This window comes from Podarcis filfolensis, assembly GCF_964270895.1.
Source record: "Podarcis filfolensis genome assembly, chromosome: 4".
Taxonomy (NCBI): Eukaryota; Metazoa; Chordata; class Lepidosauria; order Squamata; family Lacertidae; genus Podarcis; species Podarcis filfolensis.
In genome coordinates, this window is record NC_139607.1 from 77,910,626 (window position 1) to 77,931,143 (window position 20,518).

General features: G+C 44.2%; 2 protein-coding genes and 1 long non-coding RNA gene across 7 annotated transcripts in view; 2 read left to right on the forward strand and 1 right to left on the reverse strand.

The window, feature by feature from the left end:
- USPL1 (ubiquitin specific peptidase like 1) overlaps positions 1-20,518 on the reverse strand; it is a 362,686-nt gene that overhangs the window by 10,505 nt on the left and 331,663 nt on the right. The window contains exons 1-2 of one of the 3 annotated variants that reach the window (XM_083609022.1): positions 6,236-6,381; positions 12-171 (exon numbers count right to left, since the gene is read on the reverse strand). In XM_083609022.1, coding sequence (XP_083465148.1) covers positions 12-98 — 87 coding nt within the window. In that variant the 5' untranslated portion in view covers positions 99-171; positions 6,236-6,381. Of the gene's footprint in view, positions 1-11; positions 2,978-6,235; positions 6,430-20,518 lie in introns of those variants that run through there. The other 2 variants (XM_083609021.1, XM_083609023.1) reach the window with 2 other exon arrangements.
- On the forward strand, positions 2,973-4,977 carry LOC310760597. Its single transcript, XR_014547040.1, has 2 exons — positions 2,973-3,918; positions 3,953-4,977. It is a non-coding gene; the product is annotated as an uncharacterized lncRNA (long non-coding RNA).
- On the forward strand, positions 5,955-18,982 carry LOC310760558 (ras-related protein Rab-9B-like). 3 transcript variants are annotated; one of them, XM_083609313.1, is made up of 4 exons: positions 6,080-6,103; positions 7,873-7,986; positions 15,338-15,419; positions 16,436-18,982. In XM_083609313.1, exons 3-4 carry the CDS (start codon positions 15,353-15,355, stop codon positions 17,056-17,058), a joined length of 690 nt encoding a protein of 229 aa, XP_083465439.1. In that variant the 5' UTR covers positions 6,080-6,103; positions 7,873-7,986; positions 15,338-15,352; the 3' UTR covers positions 17,059-18,982. The 3 variants fall into 3 exon arrangements, with proteins under 3 accessions (XP_083465441.1, XP_083465439.1, XP_083465440.1); XM_083609314.1 differs by lacking the exon at positions 6,080-6,103 and adding an exon at positions 6,437-7,379 and having other exon boundaries at positions 16,436-17,097; XM_083609315.1 differs by lacking the exons at positions 7,873-7,986; positions 15,338-15,419 and having other exon boundaries at positions 5,955-6,103; positions 16,436-17,093.

Genomic DNA, 20,518 nt, shown 5'->3' on the forward strand with positions numbered 1-20,518 from the left:
ACTGAACTGACTTTTCCCAAATACCCCACCATGTGGAGTGCAGATGCCCCTATACCAGTCACTTGCAAACCATTTCCAATCTTCTGGCAATCCATCATTCTGAGGCACTGGCCAAATTATCATGTCACTTGCAATTTTTCAACAGTCCTAAGGATTTTTTCCCCATATACTCTGAAAAATAAGAAGTGAACAAGAAAAGTTAAATAAGCTTTTTTTCCCCCCAAGAGCAATTTTTAGAAAGCACATTAAAGAAAGATTTTTTTGTGTGGCATAGAAGTAGATGCATTTCCTTAAATCAAGAAAACCATATAAAGAAATGTGCGTGTGTGTGTGAGAGAGAGAGAGAGTGAGAGAGAACCCACACCAAAAACCTACAAGCGTGTAAAGCAACTAACTCAACTTGAAGTTTGTATTTGGAATATAAACAGATGAATTAATAGCCCCAACAGCTCTTGAAAATATTGTTGCTGATCCACCTGCAAAGCAATTAAGCGACTTGTGGCACAATCTAGGGAAGATGACAAAAACTGCATCATGTCATCCTAGGTGCTCTACACTGGGTGCGCTATGAAAACTGCTGTTCACATTTCAGCCCAAGCAAATAGACAACACTGCCTGATATAGTGCTACCAAAGTTAGGCAGAAAGTCTTGCCTATAGTGTATGTGCCACGGATGATGCAGGTACAATGATGCCCAATCAAATAACTATAGACAGACTGGGAGCTCCTGCAGACATGATCATGCGTACATCCCCTCCTTCCCTTCTCCCATTCTCTAGTTAGTGATCAGCCAGCATTAGGTGCAAGCCAGACCTCAGCTGTGTCCAATTTATGTCTGACCTGGGCCATTTTGGGGTGGGCAGAAAACTCATTTGATTATGCATTTCATTTCTCTCATGTTAAAATAAACATGCACCAGATCATGTGTATGTGCCAATAGCATTCTGACAGTCAACAGCATGGGCATACGCATGCCACTACCATGTTAGCTCACATTAAACATATATGGGTTGCTGTGATGTGGATTTAAATATGACCGTGAAGTACTTGAAATGCTTACACAGGTAAGGAACTTTCCTGTTATCTGGGTCATATATAAACTGGGTCTTTAAGAAGCTAGTGTAAACAGAAACTCCCTAGGTACAATTCAGTTCAAGGGTCTTTTTTGTTTCTCTTGTACTTTGCCATTCAATATTTTCATGGGAGGGCAGATACACTTTCATAGCATCAACAGCAGAGAAGAGAAATAATAATAAAAACACAGTAATTCTGAAAGGATCTGCATACAAGATATGCACAAAAGCTAGTTAGTTCAGAGCTAGGTTGTGCTAAACTAAAACCCATTTCACTCTGAAATAGTACGTGAACATATTCTTCAGCTTTTAAAACCAATGTCAAAAACAGTCACAAATGGTGAGCAAAATCCCTACCATGAAATTTGTGTCTTTCCTGTGACAGGTATGTTCTGAGTTGATGTTTTCAGAGAACCTTCACGACAATGCCAAAGTTTCTTTCCTCGCCAGTTCAGATTCAATCAGTGAAGTTCAAAAGTTTTGCCCAAGTATCAGTTTATGTTTTACTTACAGTGAACTCCACTTGCCATTCTATTGCCCACTTACTCAGTTTGGAGCCTTCTGGAGTGGTTCACAGTCCATGGGTTTTACCGCCACCCTGAATAATCTGGTGCCATCTACAAACTTGACCAGCTCATTGCTCTCCTCCTAACAATTTAGGAACATGTTAAATAGCATTGATCCCAATGAAGATTCTTGGGATACCTCACTTCTTACTTCCCTCTATTATGAGAACTACTTTCTTGTTCTTTAACCAGTTTCTAATCCGTAAGAGGACCTATCCACATATCCCTTGACTGCTAAGTTCTAAATAAATGCTTTTGGCTATGGACTTTGTTAAAAGCTTTTTAGAAGCCAACACTTACAATATCTATCAGCTTGGGGTGTCAGTAAGCATGTAGATGAAGGCAAAGAGCAGGAAAATGTTGGTGAAGCAGGACTTCAAAAGGATTGCTTATATCATTAATAATGGTTTCCATCAATTCATCTCGACAGAAGCTAAGCTAGCTGGTCTGCAATTTTCTGACTTCCCCTAGATCTCCTTTCAAATGCTTAGAAGACCCAATAGCAGCCCAAGTCCGTAAATTTGGCTGCCGAGTGGAGATAACCCGCCCCCATTACCATTTACCCCTCCTACAAAGAGTACAAGCCGGCTAGCCATTGTTAGAACAGCCTTGCTTGGATTCATCTCCAGTCAGCTTGTCCACATAAGACCACTGACAGAAACAGAGTAAGCACTGAAACAGAAACACTTTCTCCCATCTTTATGTATACTCAAGCTATTTTTAAATATCTCATTATTAAAATCAGTGTTCTAAAACAGGTATAGAGCATAGTCCATAACTATAACCTCACACTAGCTTTCAAACCAATTGTGAATTACTGTCCTAAAAATGGTGCAGTCAATGGTAATACTTTCACTGAACTATTGGTGTGAAATAGCTGAAGTAATAGACAACAGCATAAACTATTTTGTAACAGGCTAATAACAAATACATGCTTTTACTTCAGCACTACCTATGGAAATGACTGCTCAGACACTGTTTCAATTAACCAGTGCCCTACAACCTTGATTTCTGGCTGATCTCCAGATTTAGCAGCCATACTGATACTTTGGCCTTTAACTATCTGTGGCCTTTTAGAAGTGAGTGGGATTTGAAAAATGTATTCCTCTTTCCCCTTGGTTTTAATGTACCTATGTGCGGTTTATTGTATGTTTGGTTGTAAGTTGCTTTGGGTTGCCCTGGGCAATATAAAGTGACTAACTCATAATAACTCATACATAATAATAATAAATATATTCTATCTCTGTAGCAAGAGTCCATGTTTATATTCAGGATCAGTAACATTAAATGGCAATTAAGAAACTTTATTGCTTTTAATATTGTAATCCATTTATTTAACTGATATTAAATTCTTTCCTCCAAGACACTTAAAGCAGCACAAACTAAACTAGTAGACTAAACTAGGTGAGACACAAACAAATAAGGCACACCCATGTCAATACCTGACAGAAATGTTGATTTGCAAAAAAACACTTGCAGCACCTTAAAGACTAACAAACAAACTACATAATAAACTTTAGTGGGCAAAGAGAGATCATTTCTTTTGTGAAGATGCAGTTAATACCTTTGATCAGACAAGATTACCATATTAGTAATTCAAGTAGTTATGGACTCAACTTTTGATTGATTCATCCACATGGTTTCAATCACCATTTGCAATGTAGGTATCCTGCCCAGTGGAAAATGTATTCATTTGCATAATACACAAATATTAACACAGTTTTTGTTCTTTCACCTCACCTCTTCTAGCTTTATGAAGCCAGGTTTTAAGAAATCGCCTGCAATTTTCTTTTTAGTTTATATAAAACCAGGAGGTTGCTGGAAATCTCATGGTCAAATGATACTAATCTTGCAACCAGACCCCCACTCCAAAAGTAAGAATAGATCAACAACTTTGGGGTAAAATCCTAAAAAAAAAAGCTATCACGCATGTTCACTTCACCAAATCCGGCCCACTTTGGAAAAAAGTTTGGGCACCCCTGTTATAAGCAATGCTGCCCTGCCTATTTTGCAGCAGAATACTGAAATGAGGTGAACTGCTCCTTATGCTTCCTTAACATTATGGAGAATTGGGAATCTGAGGTTTATAGAGGTTTCTTTATAATGTAGGAATGTGAACACAGACAGATATTCACAGATTTTGGAGAAAGCCATTGAAATAGTTACAGGTACAAATGAACTACCATCAATAGCACAAAGATAGGTGCTCTTACTTCATGTGTGTGGTCAACTGACTTAAGATACAAAACATGTTAGGCAAAAGACTGCAGACAAATTGTGTAAGAAGGTGCACTGTGGATTGCTTCAAATTAGTAAGAAAGTAATGAAAAAGTAGTAATGAGTATTGCAAACTGAACAAGTAAACCAAACCTTTCAGCATTTCCACACATCTATATTTGTCATAAGCAAAGCAAATCATGCCACTATTGCTGCTGGGCTTGGTCTGCTAAAGACACTTGAACTGTTCTGGCCACAAGGATTTTACATGCATTCAGTAAAGAAGATGCCAAACAATGCAATGAACTATGGTTGAACAAACAAATATATATTAAGACCGAAGTGGTCAATGCCAAATTGGAATTAAAAAACCATGACCTTGCAATTATGTTTCAGTAGAAGACCAGTATTGCTTTGGCCTATGTTGATTAATATCAACTGAAATAAGCAGTAGAAATACCAATTAGTATAGTATTAATAATATTGATACAAGCACTCTGCTGTGGCATGTTCATTGGCTTAAGAACTGAGCTACAATGTATGTACCTTAATACTATAATGATGTTGTTTTTAAACAGTCTGCATAGAATTCTAACCCACTAGGTACCATGGGTGGACTTGGTCCAGAAAGGCAGCTTTTAAACATTTAAAAAGGAAAAAGGCAACTTTGCATATATCCAAAACTGAAACTGGTTAAAATTACAGGAATGCAGAATAAAAGATATGCTTTCCCATACATAAAAGAATTGTTCTAAAGTTTCAAATTTGGTGGATATATTTTAATTAAGGTTAGTAAGACTGAGAAGGCTAGGTTTTTAACTATATATAATGTTGTTGTACAAAAGTACAAATGCTTTGTATATACAACTGTTAACGTTGGAAACAACAACAGAATATAAAATATAGCAATAATTTAAAAAGGCACCAACAGCTATGAAATGCACTAAGTGCTATAATATTTATTTTAGAAGGTCTTTACAGTTCCAAATGAATGCTGGTAACTAACACTTGAAAAGTGCATGCTGTCCAGAAATACAGAGCAGCAGTCATAATATCTGTCAGTACAACAAATAATAGCCCAATCGCTATGAACTGGAACCTGATGGGAGTCAAACTCAGCACGTTAAAAATAAAGGCTACTTACTAACCCTACGCACCATTCCAACTGCTGACACATGCTGGCTGTGGGATGGGACTCTATGTGTGTACAAGCATGCATTAGACTGAGCGGGAATCCTGAGCCAATCAGGAACACGTTTCACCTGGCCAAATGTGGGACTGATGCACATGTAGTCAGCAGAAGGCAGGACTAGCTCGTGATTCCCTTGCACATGTTTTCAGTATAGAAGACAGTTTGTGTGAGTGCTCCCAGTACCACATGCCCGGATTCCTTGGTAAATTGCCTTGCTTTCACCACCTGGTTCAGTATTCCCAGGCAACAACTGAACAGAATGCCAGTATCACCTTTGTATGACGACTTGCACAGATAATATGGCAAAAGGCACCTGATTTTCATTCTTTAACAACTCTGGCTGCAAGCACAATTGGATGGTGAAGCACATTAATAAGATAGCTAATTTTTGTTAAATGATACCATTATAACAGAGAATGTTTAGGCTGCTTTTCCACTGTAGTGCTTAAGAGTTTGAAAAGAAAACCTAAAAGAACTAATGGAAGTTGTTACGTCTAGCTCCTGAGATGGCACACGCACCCTTAAAGAGTTGCATGAAAATAATTTCACCACTTGTAGGGGGTGATCTGTGTGTTTATGTTTAAACAGCCTTACTAGCGTGCCAGGAGGAAAAGCAGGTCCTGGTAAAATTCCGTCTTCTGTGCGTGTCTGAGGCTTCGGGAACCCAACAGGGCTAAATCCCAGCACATGGTTCCAAGATCCCTCTCAAGATCTGAAGCTGCCATCATCAACCTTAGACCCGGGGTCACTCGTCGTTCCGTGGGAACATACCCTCAAGGACCGGGATTTACTTCCACGTCCAAGTGCGTCTAAGCACCCAACATGGAGGGAGCTGCGCATACGGGAAAAAGCGAGCCGCCGTCACGTGCGAAGCCACTCCCCACACAAAACAAGGCAGCTGGAGAAGGTTCCCCACGTGCGGGCAAGCAAGCAAGCCAGACGCGAAAGCGACCCTCTCAGGCCCGCGCTCCCTGCCATGCGGATGGCTCAGGGGGGACGAGCCGAGCGCACCGTCGTCACGTGAGAAGCCGCCTAGACACCCGTGTAAGCAAAAGGTAACGCAAGCGAACAGCAACGCCGGGATGCTCGCAACGCGGGTTGCCACGAGGAGTAGGGGGTGGAGGAGCAGGGGCCGGCGGCTCCCCTTCCCCGCCCGAGCAGGGGAGCCCCGTGAAGCCGTTACTCACCGCAGGGCCCCCAGCGGGAAAGGAAGACGGAACAGGCGCCAGGGGGAGAGCAGCGGCGGCCGGCTCCTCAGGCGACGCCGACGCCGCTCGTGCGTTCTTCAGGCCGGCTGAGGCCTTGTAGTGCAGCTTCCGGCGCCGTCCTCTCGAAGCGGCTTCGCGTCGCTCCTCCTTTTCCCTCGCCGCACAACCGCCCTGAGGCGGGGCCTGCTGGGCCCGTGTGGGGAAAATGGCAGCCGAGGGGGCGGTGTCGGGAGCCTCCTTCTCTTCCCTCTCGGCTCGCGCGTGGAAGAGGGCCTCTTTTGCTTAGAGAAGGAGCCTGTCAGGAGCCTCGTTGTGTCTCTGGTTGGGGGGAAGCGCTGAGGAGATGAAAGGAGGAAAGTCGACCTTTCCTTTCCTTCGCCTCATGGCGGGAACGGTTCCCGCCCTTGCCATGGCAGCAGCTTGCCAGGGAGACATGCGGGGAAGAAGCGGGACAAAGTTCCGCTTAACTGAGGCAGCCGCGCCCAGGATTTAGCCGTTTAAGAGGAAAGGCGAGCGAGGAGGCAGCACGGTGGGGAAAGGGTACGAAGGCGTGGAGAAAGGGGAGAGAGAAACGTTTGCTTCCCTCGTGGCACCGCGGGCAGCCGGTGAAGCTGAGCGTTGGGAGATTCAGGACGGATAAAAGGAAGTACTTCTTCGTGCAAAAGCTCAGGGTTAAACTATGGAACTCTCTCCCACAGGAGACAGCGATGGCCAACAACCGAGATGGCAAGATGAGACAGATTTATGGAGGAGAGAGAGCTATGGATGCCTATTAGCTCTGCCTTCATGGCAGTGCTTCTGAATAACAGTTGCTGGAAATCGCAGGAGGGGAGAGGGCTCCTGTGCTTGAATCCTGCTTGCTGGTTTCCCACAGGCTTCTAGTTGGGCCACAATGAGAACAGGAGGCTGGACTAGATGGACCATCCGCCTGAACCAGCAGACTGTTCTTGTGTTCTTAGCGGTCTCAATAGGGCTAGTATAGAGTGGAGGTGATTCAGCCCCCAAACCGTATTCTGTTTGCTGGTTATTTTCTCTAACTTGTACTTTATAGAAGGATGGTCAATCTGGTCTGTAGCAGCAAGCACAACAAGAACTCCCATGGCACCTTGAAGATGGAGAATAAGTTAGTCCACAAAAACTTTCCTTGTAATAATAAATTTTGGCTGCATTCACATAGCAGTTGGTTCCATTTTCACTAGTTTTCTTTAGCTGTTAATTTCCACATTACAGTATATCTGAGCTTTCACACCATGTGAAAGATGGTTCCAGGGCTGTAGTGGAAAATTGTGCAGGTTTAGCATTTATTTCCATATTATTTGCAAATGGATTTTTTTTCTGGAAGCAAATAATGTGGAAATGAGCACGAATCTTGTCCTATATTCCACTATAGTTCCAGAAGTGACTTTTATGTCTTGTGAAAGCTCACATGTAATGTGGAACTTAAAGGGAAAAGGCATGAAAATAGAATAAACTGCCATGTGAATGCAGCCTCAGTCTTTAAGGTGTTACAAGACTTCTTGTTTTTATATCATTTTTATGTGCACATTTATGTAATTCCATATAAATGCTAGCTAACTTGAGACACATGGTTTAACTGTGAATTCCTTTGTTTCCAGATTAACCACAGACCTAAGCAGATGCAAACCACTTAAAGTCTCACCCAGGAAATAATTCTCATTAGAAGGTTGAAGGTTAAGTCATTTATAAGAGTTCTTCCACAAAGAGAGATTGTAAGTTTTGTGGTGTAAAATGTGTCAAAGATTCTGGTATCCTGTTTTAAAAATACTATACAAATCTCTTTCCCAGTGATATGGGGCAGAACATTTTTCCATTTCATAAACTCATTAGTAGTAATGAATGGGTGCAAATTGGCCAGGGGTTTTATTTTAAGGATGTACATAGCTGTAACTTTTCAGGGATAAAAGTTTATCTTAAAAGATATACCAATGGAGTTACACCTTGTTGTGACTTTGTTTCTATGTCATGGTCTGCAAATGTTATTGCCTTTCCTGATTCTCCACAAGGCTGCCTTCATGTGGCCCATACCTAAAACCAGTCAAGCTGTTGATGAAGAATCTGTATATGTGTATTAATGCGTTTACTGTATACGAAGATCTGACCCTTACTTTTACATGACCTCAATACCTAAGGTGGCTCCTTTTTCTTGAGTGCATTCTAGTTTGAATACAACGGAAGCAGCTTTCTTCCAGCTTCCCCTGGTGTGGAGATGAAGTCAGGGGAAAGCAGTTCCTATTGTGCACACTTAGTGCCTATCAGAGAAAAGGGGACCATTCTAGCATGATGTTTGCCCACTCAGGTGCATGCATGATAAAGTGTAAATGGATTCCTGTTATATGTTACTACTTGGCAGTAGTTGATTTTTAGATTCCAGGTCCCCACTTTTCCATATCAACACTTCCAACTACTCTGAAATATCTGTATAGGCAGATTTTTCTTGAGGAAAGGATATGATGCATTTGAGGGACTCTTTTGAGGATACCTGCCAGAGATGATGGGTGTGTGCGCATCTTTGTAACAGAGAGTCAGTGTGGTTGAGCGGTTAGAGTGGTGGACTAGGAGACCAGGGTTCAAATCCCCACTTGGCCATGAAGCTCACCAGGTGACGTTTGGCCACTCAGTGACCCAGCCTTAGCCTAGTGTACCTCACAGATTCGTTGTGGGATTACATGGGGAGCAGGAGAACCATGTGCGCTACCTTAGGCTCCTTAGAGAAAAAGGTGGGAAATAAATAAATGCCAAGGGGGTGGAGGGCATACCAGTGTAAAAAAATATACATTGCCCATTGCCTGGATTCTATACCACGATCTCTGCTGATCTGTCAGCAGGAAATCTAAATGAATCTAAACCAACCAGAACCACACCTCCTCTGCACAAGAGGGTGTTATAAGCAGACATGGGGTAACCCTGCAGTTTGCAGAAGGACAGAAAATATGTGGGGAGAATATTCTAGTAATAGCTTAGTGAAGGCTGAGCATGGCTAGTACCCATGAAATGCTGACTGGTTTTTTTTGGGGGGGGGGGAACCTGACAGTTGTGGGGGAGGGGGAATGGAGTGAAATGCCTGGATAAGAAGGATGAAGGAACCCAAGAATAGCCCTGCTGGGTGAGGCCAATGGCCTACCTGCTCCAGCATCCTTTTCTCATAGTGGCCAACCAGAAGCCTGCGAGCAGCACCAGAACACAACAGTGCAAGGAAGAAATGCACAATATGGAAGGAGTAGAAGGAACCCACATAATGTCTAGATAGGTCATTTCATGTTTCACACTGAGAAGCTATTTATAAATATTGCCAGGGATGGAAGTGAGAGCTGCCCAAAACAATCCACTGAGAACTGTGTGTGCTCAGTGGGCACAGACTGCTGACTGAACTTTTGGGGCTGAGGGAATGGAAAACCAGAGGGAAGGAAATGGAATGGAGTGGCTGAAATCCTGAACAGAAGTTTTACACTTCAACGCTATATTGCATGCTTGTATATACTAATAGTTGTCAAAACCTAGACCCCAAATCCCAGGAATCAGCTCTTATTGGTACAAATGGTGTCTAAAGCCAACCCTGCCAGGTAGTACACTGCCACTACTCCTTAAGCCCAACCAACCTGGGCCAGGAGACTCCCATAGCTTACCAGACACCTCTAAGATTCCAGAGAAGCAAAAGTTAAAAACCAGATTCTGCTTCCTAAGCCTTAGGTTACCAGCTTATTCAGTATCATATAACCAAGAGGTTAGGGCCAGATACAGTACCAAGACTTTACCTAAACAGGCAGACACCAGTTTTAAATGAGGTGGGTTTATTTAAAAGGGATAGGGTAAAAATGAAGTAAAAATAGCAGTAGTACAAAGCATAACAGCTACAATGGATCCCCAGGACCAGTCAAAAGGCTTGGTAGCTAGAAACTTCTGGCTCTGGTCTGTGTTCATTCTCACAGACTTCTCACAGCTGAAATCACTTCCCGATTAGCCTGTTACGGCTTTGGCCTTGAAGCACAGTAGCACAAACTAGCATAGGCGCTCCAACTTGATGAAACAAATCCAGTTAATGGGGGGAAACTCTTGCAGAGACCAGCTTTTACACAGGCTGAAGTAGGAAAGCCATTTTCTTGGCAATAGTCATCTTGGTTCTGAGTGCTGGTCCTTACATAGCCAAAACAATAAAATCCAAGTACAATGAAGAGTTACTAGCATGTTTGTGGGAAAACCCTGAGGTTGCAGAAGCAGAAAACAAAAAACATTAAGAGGGGAAGCAAATGGGACGCGGGTGGCACTGTGGGTTAAACCACAGAGCCTAGGACTTGCCGATCAGAAGGTTGGCGGTTTGAATCCCCACGACGGGGTGAGCTCCCGTCGCTCGGTCCCTGCTCCTGCCAACCAAGCAGTTCAAAAGCACGTCAAAGTGCAAGTAGATAAATAGGTACCGCTCCAGGCGGGAAGGTAAACGGCATTTCCATGCGCTGCTCTGGTTCGCCAGAAGTGTCTTTGTCATGCTGGCCACATGACCCGGAAGCTGGACGCCGGCTCCCTTAGCCAATAAAGCGAGATGAGCGCCGCAACCCCAGAGTCGGTCACGACTGGACCTAATGGTCAGGGGTCCTTTTACCTTTAAATGGCTGCCCCCCTCTATAAAGAGTTCAATAAGAACTGAGCGTGCTCAGTGGCAGCAGAACACTATCTGATGGGGGGAGGACACACAGAAAACAAAACAGAGTGATGGAATGGACTGAAATATTGAACAAAAGCACTCAATAGTGCAACGTTCTGTCGCAGACCCAATGTAGTTCACTAACACGTTTTGTTGAACTGGAAGTATTCCAACCAGAAGATTTATTACTGTCTGCCTCAGTAGTCCTAGTATACAAACTGCCTAGATGGCTGTCTTGTGTGGTTAAAAAACAACAGCTAAAAAGTGAAGTACATACATGTTTTATTAATAAACATAATTAATTGGAGACTCTTGTTTCCTTGTAAGCGTTTCTAGCATAGGAATAGCAAAAATCATTTGATAGACAGTGAAGGCTGTGTGGTAAGTATTGACAGCATGCTTTTTCCATCTTGATCACACAAAGGCCATATCAAAGAAAAAGCAGAGGAGGACAGGTAATAAAGAATGCCTCTAGTTAAGAAAGTAATATTGTATTCTGAAGGTGATTGTTTCATGTGTACGATCTCAATGTGTGCAAACTATAACTAGTAAACAGTATAATTCAAGAGACTACACATTGGAATAATAAAATTGAATCAAATTATCTACCACACAGGCTTCTTTTGTAAGTGAAACTATTATTGACTAAATACAGTTTATCTGTTTTAAATATTTTTTCTTCTCTCAAAAACAAAGACCAGACAGCAAAGTTAACAACAATAACAACATATGCCACATCCGCATGAGAAAGCGGATGTAATTTAAAAATCCCTATAAATTTATTTACATTAAAAATAATCCATAGATTAAAATTGGTACTGATTCCCCGGCCATCACTGTCACCACAGCCTGTCTTCTCCTCGTTGCTATAAAACAGAATTTCACAACAGGCTTGATCTTTATTGGCAAGAAGGTATTTAACATACCGTATTTTTTGCTCTATAAGACTCACTTTTTCCCTCCTAAAAAGTAAGGGGAAATGTGTGTGCATCTTATGGAGCGAATGCAGACTGTGCAGCTATCCCAGAAGCCAGAACAGCAAGAGGGATTGCTGCTTTCACTGCACAGCAATCCCTCTTGCTGTTCTGGCTTCTGAGATTCAGAATATTTTTTTTCTTGTTTTCCTCCTCCAAAAACTAGGTGCGTCTTGTGGTCTGGTGCGTCTTATAGAGCGAAAAATACGGTAAGTTTCCGCTGAGCAGGTGTATTTATTCTGTTTCAGAACTTGAAATATAGGTTTGAATGTGCATAGCAAGTTTCATTTTAAAAAAACAACTACAATACATTTCTATCTTTCTCAACCTGACACACATGGTTCTCTCCCCATTCTCTCCTCAAAACAACCATGTAATGTAGGTTAGGCAGAGTGAAGGTGAATAGCACAAGTTGAGCTTCGTAGCTGAGTGATTTGAACCCAGGTCTCCCAGGCCCAAGTCTAACCACAACACTAAAGAAAGATGTTGCATTACAAACAAATATTGCTGAACAATTAAATCAAGGCTTGACATTTCTTACCCAACATACTATAAACTTAGTATAATCAGCTTTAATATTGATTTGCACAGCGAATTTTTAGTTTCTTCTTATCTATATATGTGAGGAACAATTTTGCCAATAGTTGTTCATTATGCCATTTGGAGATGTGCATGTCATAGTGAAGAGTTGCAAAATTCAAGGCATTTGTACATAACAGTTTTTACCAGGAAATAGACAGCAAAACAACCTTTGGTCAAGTTCAGGTACATATTATTATTTCCAGTGTCAAACTTTCATTATTCTGGGGGCTATAAATTTGGCAGTGAGCAAATTAAGCATTTGCTCCCTCCTAAATGGTCCAACCAGGCTGTATGCTCATTGGCTTTCAGATTTCATGGAATTTTTAAAGTGTCAGTTGGGGATGTGGAAATGGTAAGAGAAAACTGGTTTGCTTGAGTTCCTAACGTGTCCCTAAGCAGCTGAATGACAGGCTTGCTGAATGGAGGCTTTGCCAATTCTTAGATTAATCCCTACTGCCAAGCCAGTCTTTTGTGGTTTGGGGTATTTCTCAAAGAGACAGACAGATGCCAACAACAACTAGTGAACCTGAACGGCACTTGACTTCTTAGTATGTGCCAATACAGTTTCCAGACTGGTTTATGATATTGTTACATGGCTGTGCATTTTATCAGTGACCAATAATTGAATTTATAACAAGGTATTGGTGAAAGTGCAGAACCTGACAAATGTTCCAGGTGTGTATTTTCAGTGGCTTGCTATTTTCTGGTAGGTAACTCGTGGAAGTAATGATGAGAAACTGTTGTCATCTGTTGAGAACCTTCCCAGTAATGTTCTACTGCATTCAGCAGTTCACCTCTCTTTTTCTTAGTTGTCTGTATCAGGAACAGAATCTCAAAAACCTTGTGTCAATCCAGACAATACTGGAATAGAAGTTTGTGGTGATACCCATTTATTGAGTTCACCAATAACATAGGATTCAGGCTCCTTAGTTATGTAGGTTTGCAGTTTGGGGTGCTTCTGCATCCATTATTGTACACAGACTTTCCGGAAGTGGTGTAGGTTACGAGCTGATAAGACTGAATCTATAGTAAGGATCAAAGGCAGAACAATAATTATTCATGCCTCTTTAACCTCTCTAGACTTCATGATTGATTACTTACCCCTGAAGGCTGTACAAAGGTTGCAGTCACACATTCCCCACCCCCACCCCAGTAATTGCTTGAGAATAGTTCTACAGACAAGTATCTTTCTCTAGTCCACATTAAAGTCCCTGCAGAGTAACTTCCAGAAGGAAAGAATCCAAAAGCTGCAGGTAGTGTGGTCATACTTGACCAGCCATACCTTGGTTAGGGCAAGTCAAAATGTCACAAAGCCAATATTTCAAGTTCTTCATAACTTTTCATCAGGTTAGCTGTTGAGCAAACTGGATAGGGGAGGGGTGTTTGAAGACGCTGGACATGTATAACAAGCTTAAGACACAAACTTTTCCTGCACTGCAACTTTGTGATATTTTGTGTTGTTCTAATAAAGTATTACAGTGCTGTGACTTTTGGGTGGTTTTGTACAGTTTTTGTTTGCTTCACGGGATTTTGAAACTATGAAAATGATCTGACAAAGGGAATTAACATTTTTGAGGAGTGAGGGGTGAGGAGGGGATGATAGACCATTGAACCTTCTGTGGGGTCTATACAGTGGAGTGCACCTCCAGGGGTAAAGTCAAACCACTGTGTTAGCAGCGTGGGCAGTGTGTGTTGCATTTATATCCCACCTTTTTCTCCAAGGAGTCCACGGTTCACCCCCCCTCTCCTCAGCTAATCCCTACAACAACCCTGTGAGGTAAGTGAAGAGGTTTGACTCAAAGGTCACCCAGTGAGCTTCAAGACTTGAGTGGGGATTTGAACCCAGACCTCCCCAGGTCCCAGTCTGATACTCTAACCACTACACCACACTGGCTTCCTAGAGTTCTTTTGCTCTGGGGCAGCTTTACAAATTAAGTTGGTAAATAAATATGGGGAAAGCAGAATGTCCTTAGAGAAGGATCTGAAATATTTTCCTGGGAGCTTGAATTTGTTTTATTCTGGATGGCTAGATTGGATGTTTTAATGTGTTGTCGACCACTTTGAGATGTCTTCTTTAAAATGTAAAGCGGTACAGAAATGAAATTAATAATAATAATAATAATAATAATAATAATAATAAATTGTATGGTAAAAAAAACATGACACCTAGACATTCTGTTAGGCAACTGTAACCCAACGGTCTAGTCCAGGGGTCACCAAGGTTTATCTTGCCTGGGCCAGATCAGTCCTGCGGAGATCCCTCCATGGGCCGGATTGCATACGCGCCTGCGATTTTCGGCGTCTGCACATGCACAGACGCGATTTTCAGCGCTGCAGAAGTGAGCCCCCGTGCTGCACTGCGCCGGTTTAGCGCAGCACGCAAGCGGGCTGCTCGGATCGGGGGTGGCTCGTGGGCTGCTCAGACGACCTCTGCGGGCCACTTCCGGCCCATGGGCCTCAGGTTGCTGACCCCTGGTCTAGTCCAACCCTCCGCAATGATTCTTGCGTTCCAGGGGTTTGGACTAGACAACCCTTCAACTCTGTGATTCTATGAACCTAGGTTTCAGGTGCCATTTGACAGTTAGCTTATATTTCTGAGTTTCTAACACTGCCTGGAATCAGAGAAAAAGACGGGATATAAATAAATATAACAATAATTACGCTGGAAGCTGTCATCCCCCAAGGCAACTATTGTCTGCACTGACTGGCAACCGTCTAGGGTTTCAGGCAGGGAATCTTTTCTAGCCATACCTGGAGATGAGATGACTGAGCCAGAGGTGATGTGGAGACAATGTGGGTAGCGATAGGAACACTGTTTGTGTGTGTGTGCGATGTGCGACAAGCTGAGTGACCTGCCTTGCCTTTCAGGGATGCTGGTGATTCATGTGTGTGGCATCAGCCAGGCCCCCCCCCCCCCCTCAGAGGCAGGACTCCTCTCTCCACGGAACAGGTGGGCAGTTAACCAGCTCTCTGCCCTTGCTGCTGTGTTCCCGGTAGAGCATGAGACTCTTAATCTTAGGGCTGTGGGTTCGAGCCCCACGTTGGGCAAAAGATTCCTGGAGTGCAAGGGGTTGGGCTAGGTGACCCTTGTGGCCCCTTTCAGCTCTACCGTTCTATGATTCTATGACATGGGGGCAACTGGCTTACTTAGACAGTACCAATGTCCACCTAGCATAGCTGCCCTTTCCCAGTTTCCAAAACTGAACCAGCAAACCACAAGCCTACACTGAAGGAGTGTGGTTCAGAGAAACCCATGCTGTTTGCCACGCTTTAGCTACCCTGAGCATAGGAGCCAATTCCTAGGGGCCCAGGTCATAGAAACCTAAGAGTTGGGACACTAAGGGTCCTCTAGTCTAACCCCCTGCGATGCAGGAATCTCAACTAAAGCATCCATGACGGAGAGCCATCCAGCCAGATGTAAAACAGATCAACAACTGTTTGACTTTTAGAAGACATCTGAAGGCAGGTATAGGGAAGTTTTTAATGTTTGATGTCATATGGCCGCCAGGAGCATATAACACCAGTCCTAAAGGATATTCACTGGCTCCCAGTTCATTTCTGAGCGCAGTTCAAAGCACTGGTGATTACCTTTCAAGCCCTAAACGGCCTTGGCCCACTATACTTGAAAGAGCATTTCCACTCCCATTGTTCATCCCAGACACTAAGGTCCTCTGAGGGTTTTCTGGCAGTTCCCTCACTGCGAGAAGCAAAGTTACAGGGAACAAGGCAGAAGGCCTTTTTGATAGTGGTGCTTTCCCTGTCATGGAGATAAAGAACTATGTAACTTTCAGAAGACACCTGAAGGCAGTCCTATAGGAAGTTTTTAATGTTTGATATTTTACTATGTTTTATATGTGCTGTAAGCCAACCAGAGTGGCTGGGGCAACCCAGTCGGATGGGCGGGGTACAAATAATAAAATTATTACTATCCCAACACCACTAACGGAGTCTGCCTTTTTCCTCTAGACGTTGCCGCTGCCGTCATGAGTGGGAAGTCACTGCTGCTGAAGGTCATCCTCCTGGGCGATGGGGGTGTTGGGAAGAGCTCTCTCATGAACCGCTACGTCACCAACAAGTTTGACTCGCAGGCTTTCCACACCATCGGCGTGGAGTTCCTCAACCGGGACCTGGAGGTGGACGGGCGCTTGGTGACCCTCCAGATTTGGGACACGGCCGGGCAGGAGCGCTTCAAGAGCCTGCGGACCCCCTTCTACCGGGGGGCCGACTGCTGCCTGCTGACCTTCAGCGTGGACGACCAGCGGAGCTTTGACAACCTGGGCCACTGGCAGAAGGAGTTCCTCTGCTACGCCAACGTGAAGGACCCCGAGCGCTTCCCCTTTGTGGTGCTGGGCAACAAGGTGGACAAGCTGGAGAGGCAGGTGATGCCCGAAGACGCCCGGGCCTGGTGCACGGAGCACGGCAACTACCCCTACCTGGAGACAAGCGCCAAGGACGACACCAATGTGGCCGTGGCCTTTGAGGAAGGTGTGCGGCGGGTGTTGGCCATGGAGGAACAGCTGGAGCGCTGTGTGCTGGGCAGTTCCATCAACTTGCATGCCAGCAGCAAGGCAGGCTCTTCATGTTGCTGAACAGCCAAGGGGGTGGGTGGGAAGGGCACGTCCTGGAACGGTAAAGGCCTGTGGGGGATTGGGTGGGGGGCCCTCAGGCTGTAGTCAGAGTAGGGGCAGGGGGCTTAGGTAAGTGTTCAAAATCCCCATGCACCAGGCATATTTTGCGACTGGTGCTGATCCAGTTGCGACCTTCTGGAGATCTCTGGATGCCAGGTTGGCAATGAACATCTCCATCTGGGTGGTCCCTTCAGCTTGCTTAAGCGGGTCAGCAGAAGAGTTTATTTATTGCATTTATATCCCATCTTTTTCTCCAAGGAGTCCACGGTTCTCCACGGTTCAGTTAATCCCTACAAAACCCCCATGAGGTAAATGAAGAGGCTGTGACTGACTCCAAGGTCACCTGGTGAGCTTCAAGACTGGTGATTTGAACCCAGACACCCCCCCCCCGCAGGTCCTAGTCTGACACTCTAAACCACTGCACCACACTGGCTTCCTAGAGTACTTCTGCTCTGGAGCAGCTTTATAAATTAAGTCAGTAAATAAATATAGGGAAAGCAGAATGTCCCTTAGAGAAGGATCTGAAATATTTTCCTGGGAGCTTGAATTTGTTTTATTCTAGATAGTTTTATTGGATGTTTTAATGCGTTGTTGAACACCTTGAGATGTTTTCTTTAAAATGTAAAGTGGTACAGAAATAATAATAATAATAGTAATAATAATTTCATTTTTTAAAAGAAATGGTGCCTAGACATTCTGTTAGGCAACCGTAACCTAGATTTAAGGTGCCGTTTAGCTTATCTATCTGAGTTTCTAACACTGTTTGAGACCCATTGGCTACCTTTACCTGGTTTAGCTGGCCAGTTGAAGCTGTTTCTGGGATGTGGCTGCTGTCACATGCTGACAGCTTCTAGGAGCCACAGGTGAGAGCTGAGTGCAGAGTGAGGACCCAAGGTAAACCTATACATAGTGCCCCACCTATAATTACCCTGTCTGTCATTTAGGAAGGCAGTGGAGGCAAGGACAGCAAGAAGGGCTACTCTGCTCAGACTGTCTCCTCTGCCACCCTCCCCCCATGCGGGCAGACACTACATGCTGTATGTGAGGGAGAGGGAGGGAGATAGGGAGATAGGTAGGGACAATTGGATTGCCCCCTCTCTTCCCAGCTCCAGTTGCATCACCCCCTCTCCTCCACAGGGCCAATAGACACCATACTTCCCTGCGGGAGTGACAGGGAGAGTGGGGGAAGCAGGGATAAAATTGGGGCCTGCTCCAGTTGAACTGCCCCCTCTCTCCCATAGGGCGAAAGGAAACCTGTGAGAGAGTGGTGAGGCAGGCAAAACAGCACTGGGGCCTGCTCCATTTGGACTGTCCCCACCACCTCCCACCAGTACTAAGAGATGCAATTGCAGTCAGCCTGTGGCATTTCTGTTCAGGACCCAAATTTATAAAAGATAAAAACAGTAGTCCATTCCAATAGCCATCGTTGGTGATAATGCCAGCTTTCTAGCTACATAATCCTAATTTGATATACTAATTTAATGCCCATAGTAGCATGCTGCTTAATTCAGACTTAATCAGAACTGTGGGTTTTATTCATCCACCGTTCTGATTAAGTCCTAATTTAATAGATGGGAATAAAATTTGCTAATTAATTCTAGTTCGCCCAGTTGAGACTCCTACTGCCTTTTTATGGCTGAAGTAAGGTGACTTAGAGTCAGAAACTGTGTCCTGGAAAGCTGAACATTCTCCCACTGGCTTCTGAATGCTGCTCTTGTTGGTTCTTATCAATGCAAGCTTATGACACAATGCACACATAGGTTAGTTTTTAAGGTGCTATAACATACCAACGTGGCTGCCTTTCTAGAATATGTCGTTTCTGAGGATTGTGATAGACAGAAATATTTTATTTTATTTATTTTTTAATATATTTTTAATAGATAGATATGTATGTGTATTTGTCCTTTGTGCACCTAACTCAACACAAGACTTTGCTGGGCAAGAAAGCATGGGGTCTCACATGTGGGAGGAATTAGGAGAGTCAAGTGTTTCTCTAATGTGCACAGTGCTCAAAATGGGGTGTGTCATTCGTCCTGCAGTGAATATGTCAGAAAGGCAGGTTGCCTAGGTGAAACTGGGCAAAGCAGAACTCAGACGATCGAAATGAGACCAACTCTGCGCTGCAAAGATGTCTGCAAACATGACATGAAGGCTGGCAACATCAATCCCGCCATGTGGGAATCTCTTACAGACCACAGTGCCTGGAGACAAGCAAACAGGTTGTGCATCCGCAGCAGTGACCAGAGGAGGAGTGACAGCTGGGGCGAGCACAAAGAGAAGAAACACCATGATGCATTTGCAGCAGCACAACCTGATGCCTTCACCTTCCTCAGCTGCAACAAAACATCTCTCCCATATCAGCCTCTACAGCCACAGCAGTGCTGTAACTCTCCAATGGTTTGACTTCATCCCCAAAGGTGTACTCCGTTGTCTCCCGAGACAGAAGGTTGTCAGCCTCCATTGCCTCATGAGGTAGACGGAGGTTTAGGTCACCAATAGCAAGTCAGGATGGGTGAGAAGTTCAGGGTAAATCAACTCTGCTGCACCCCAGAGCCATTCCATTTGTCCTGCAGTGTCCCCTCCACACACAGCCTCCTGCTGCAATTAGCCTTGGGGAAAAAGGCATTTCCTGAACGGGGTGCTGTTTCAAGGGGGACCTTTTTTGAAGACATGTCTAGAGAATGAAGGCTCAACTCCACTGGCCGTTTGGAGCTGGGGCTGATGGTAGTTGGTGTGCAACAACATCTGGAGGGAACCACATTGGCTCTGTGTAATGGATTATCTGAAGGGCTGCCTTTACATGATGTTTTTCAAACTTTACTTGGTTCAAAACACAGCAGTCCAGCTGCTACCTGGGACTTGAGTTGATGACAGCTCGCTCCACCCCCCCCCCCACTCTGTAAGGCTAAAATAAATGAAAAGCAGTTTCACACACACACACACACACACACACAGAGAGAGAGAGAGAGAGAGAGAGAGATCCGGTCATGCAAGGGATTGGGGGCACCAATACTGGTGCCTGCCAACTGCCCAAGGGAGCCTAGGTATACTTCTGGCTATAGGGTCGGCTGGTGGCAACCAGAAAGAAGGCCTTGTCTTTCATTGGGAGTTGTAGAACTCCCACCCAAGGACTGTTATTAATTTATGTAATTGGATTTATATCCCACCTTTTTCTCTTGACAAGCTCAAGGTAGCCTACATGGTTCTCCCCCTTATTTAATCCCCACAACAACCCCGTGAGGCAGGTTCGGCTGAGAGGCAACGAGTGGCTCAAGGTCACGCAGTGAGTTTCATGGCTGAGAGGGAAGTCGAACCCTTCCCAGGTCCCCATCCAGTACTGTAACCACTAAACCACATTACCCAGTGTCACCATTATTCTCCTTTGGACTCTGGGCAAAAGTCAGTTTGGTTTGCCCAAGCT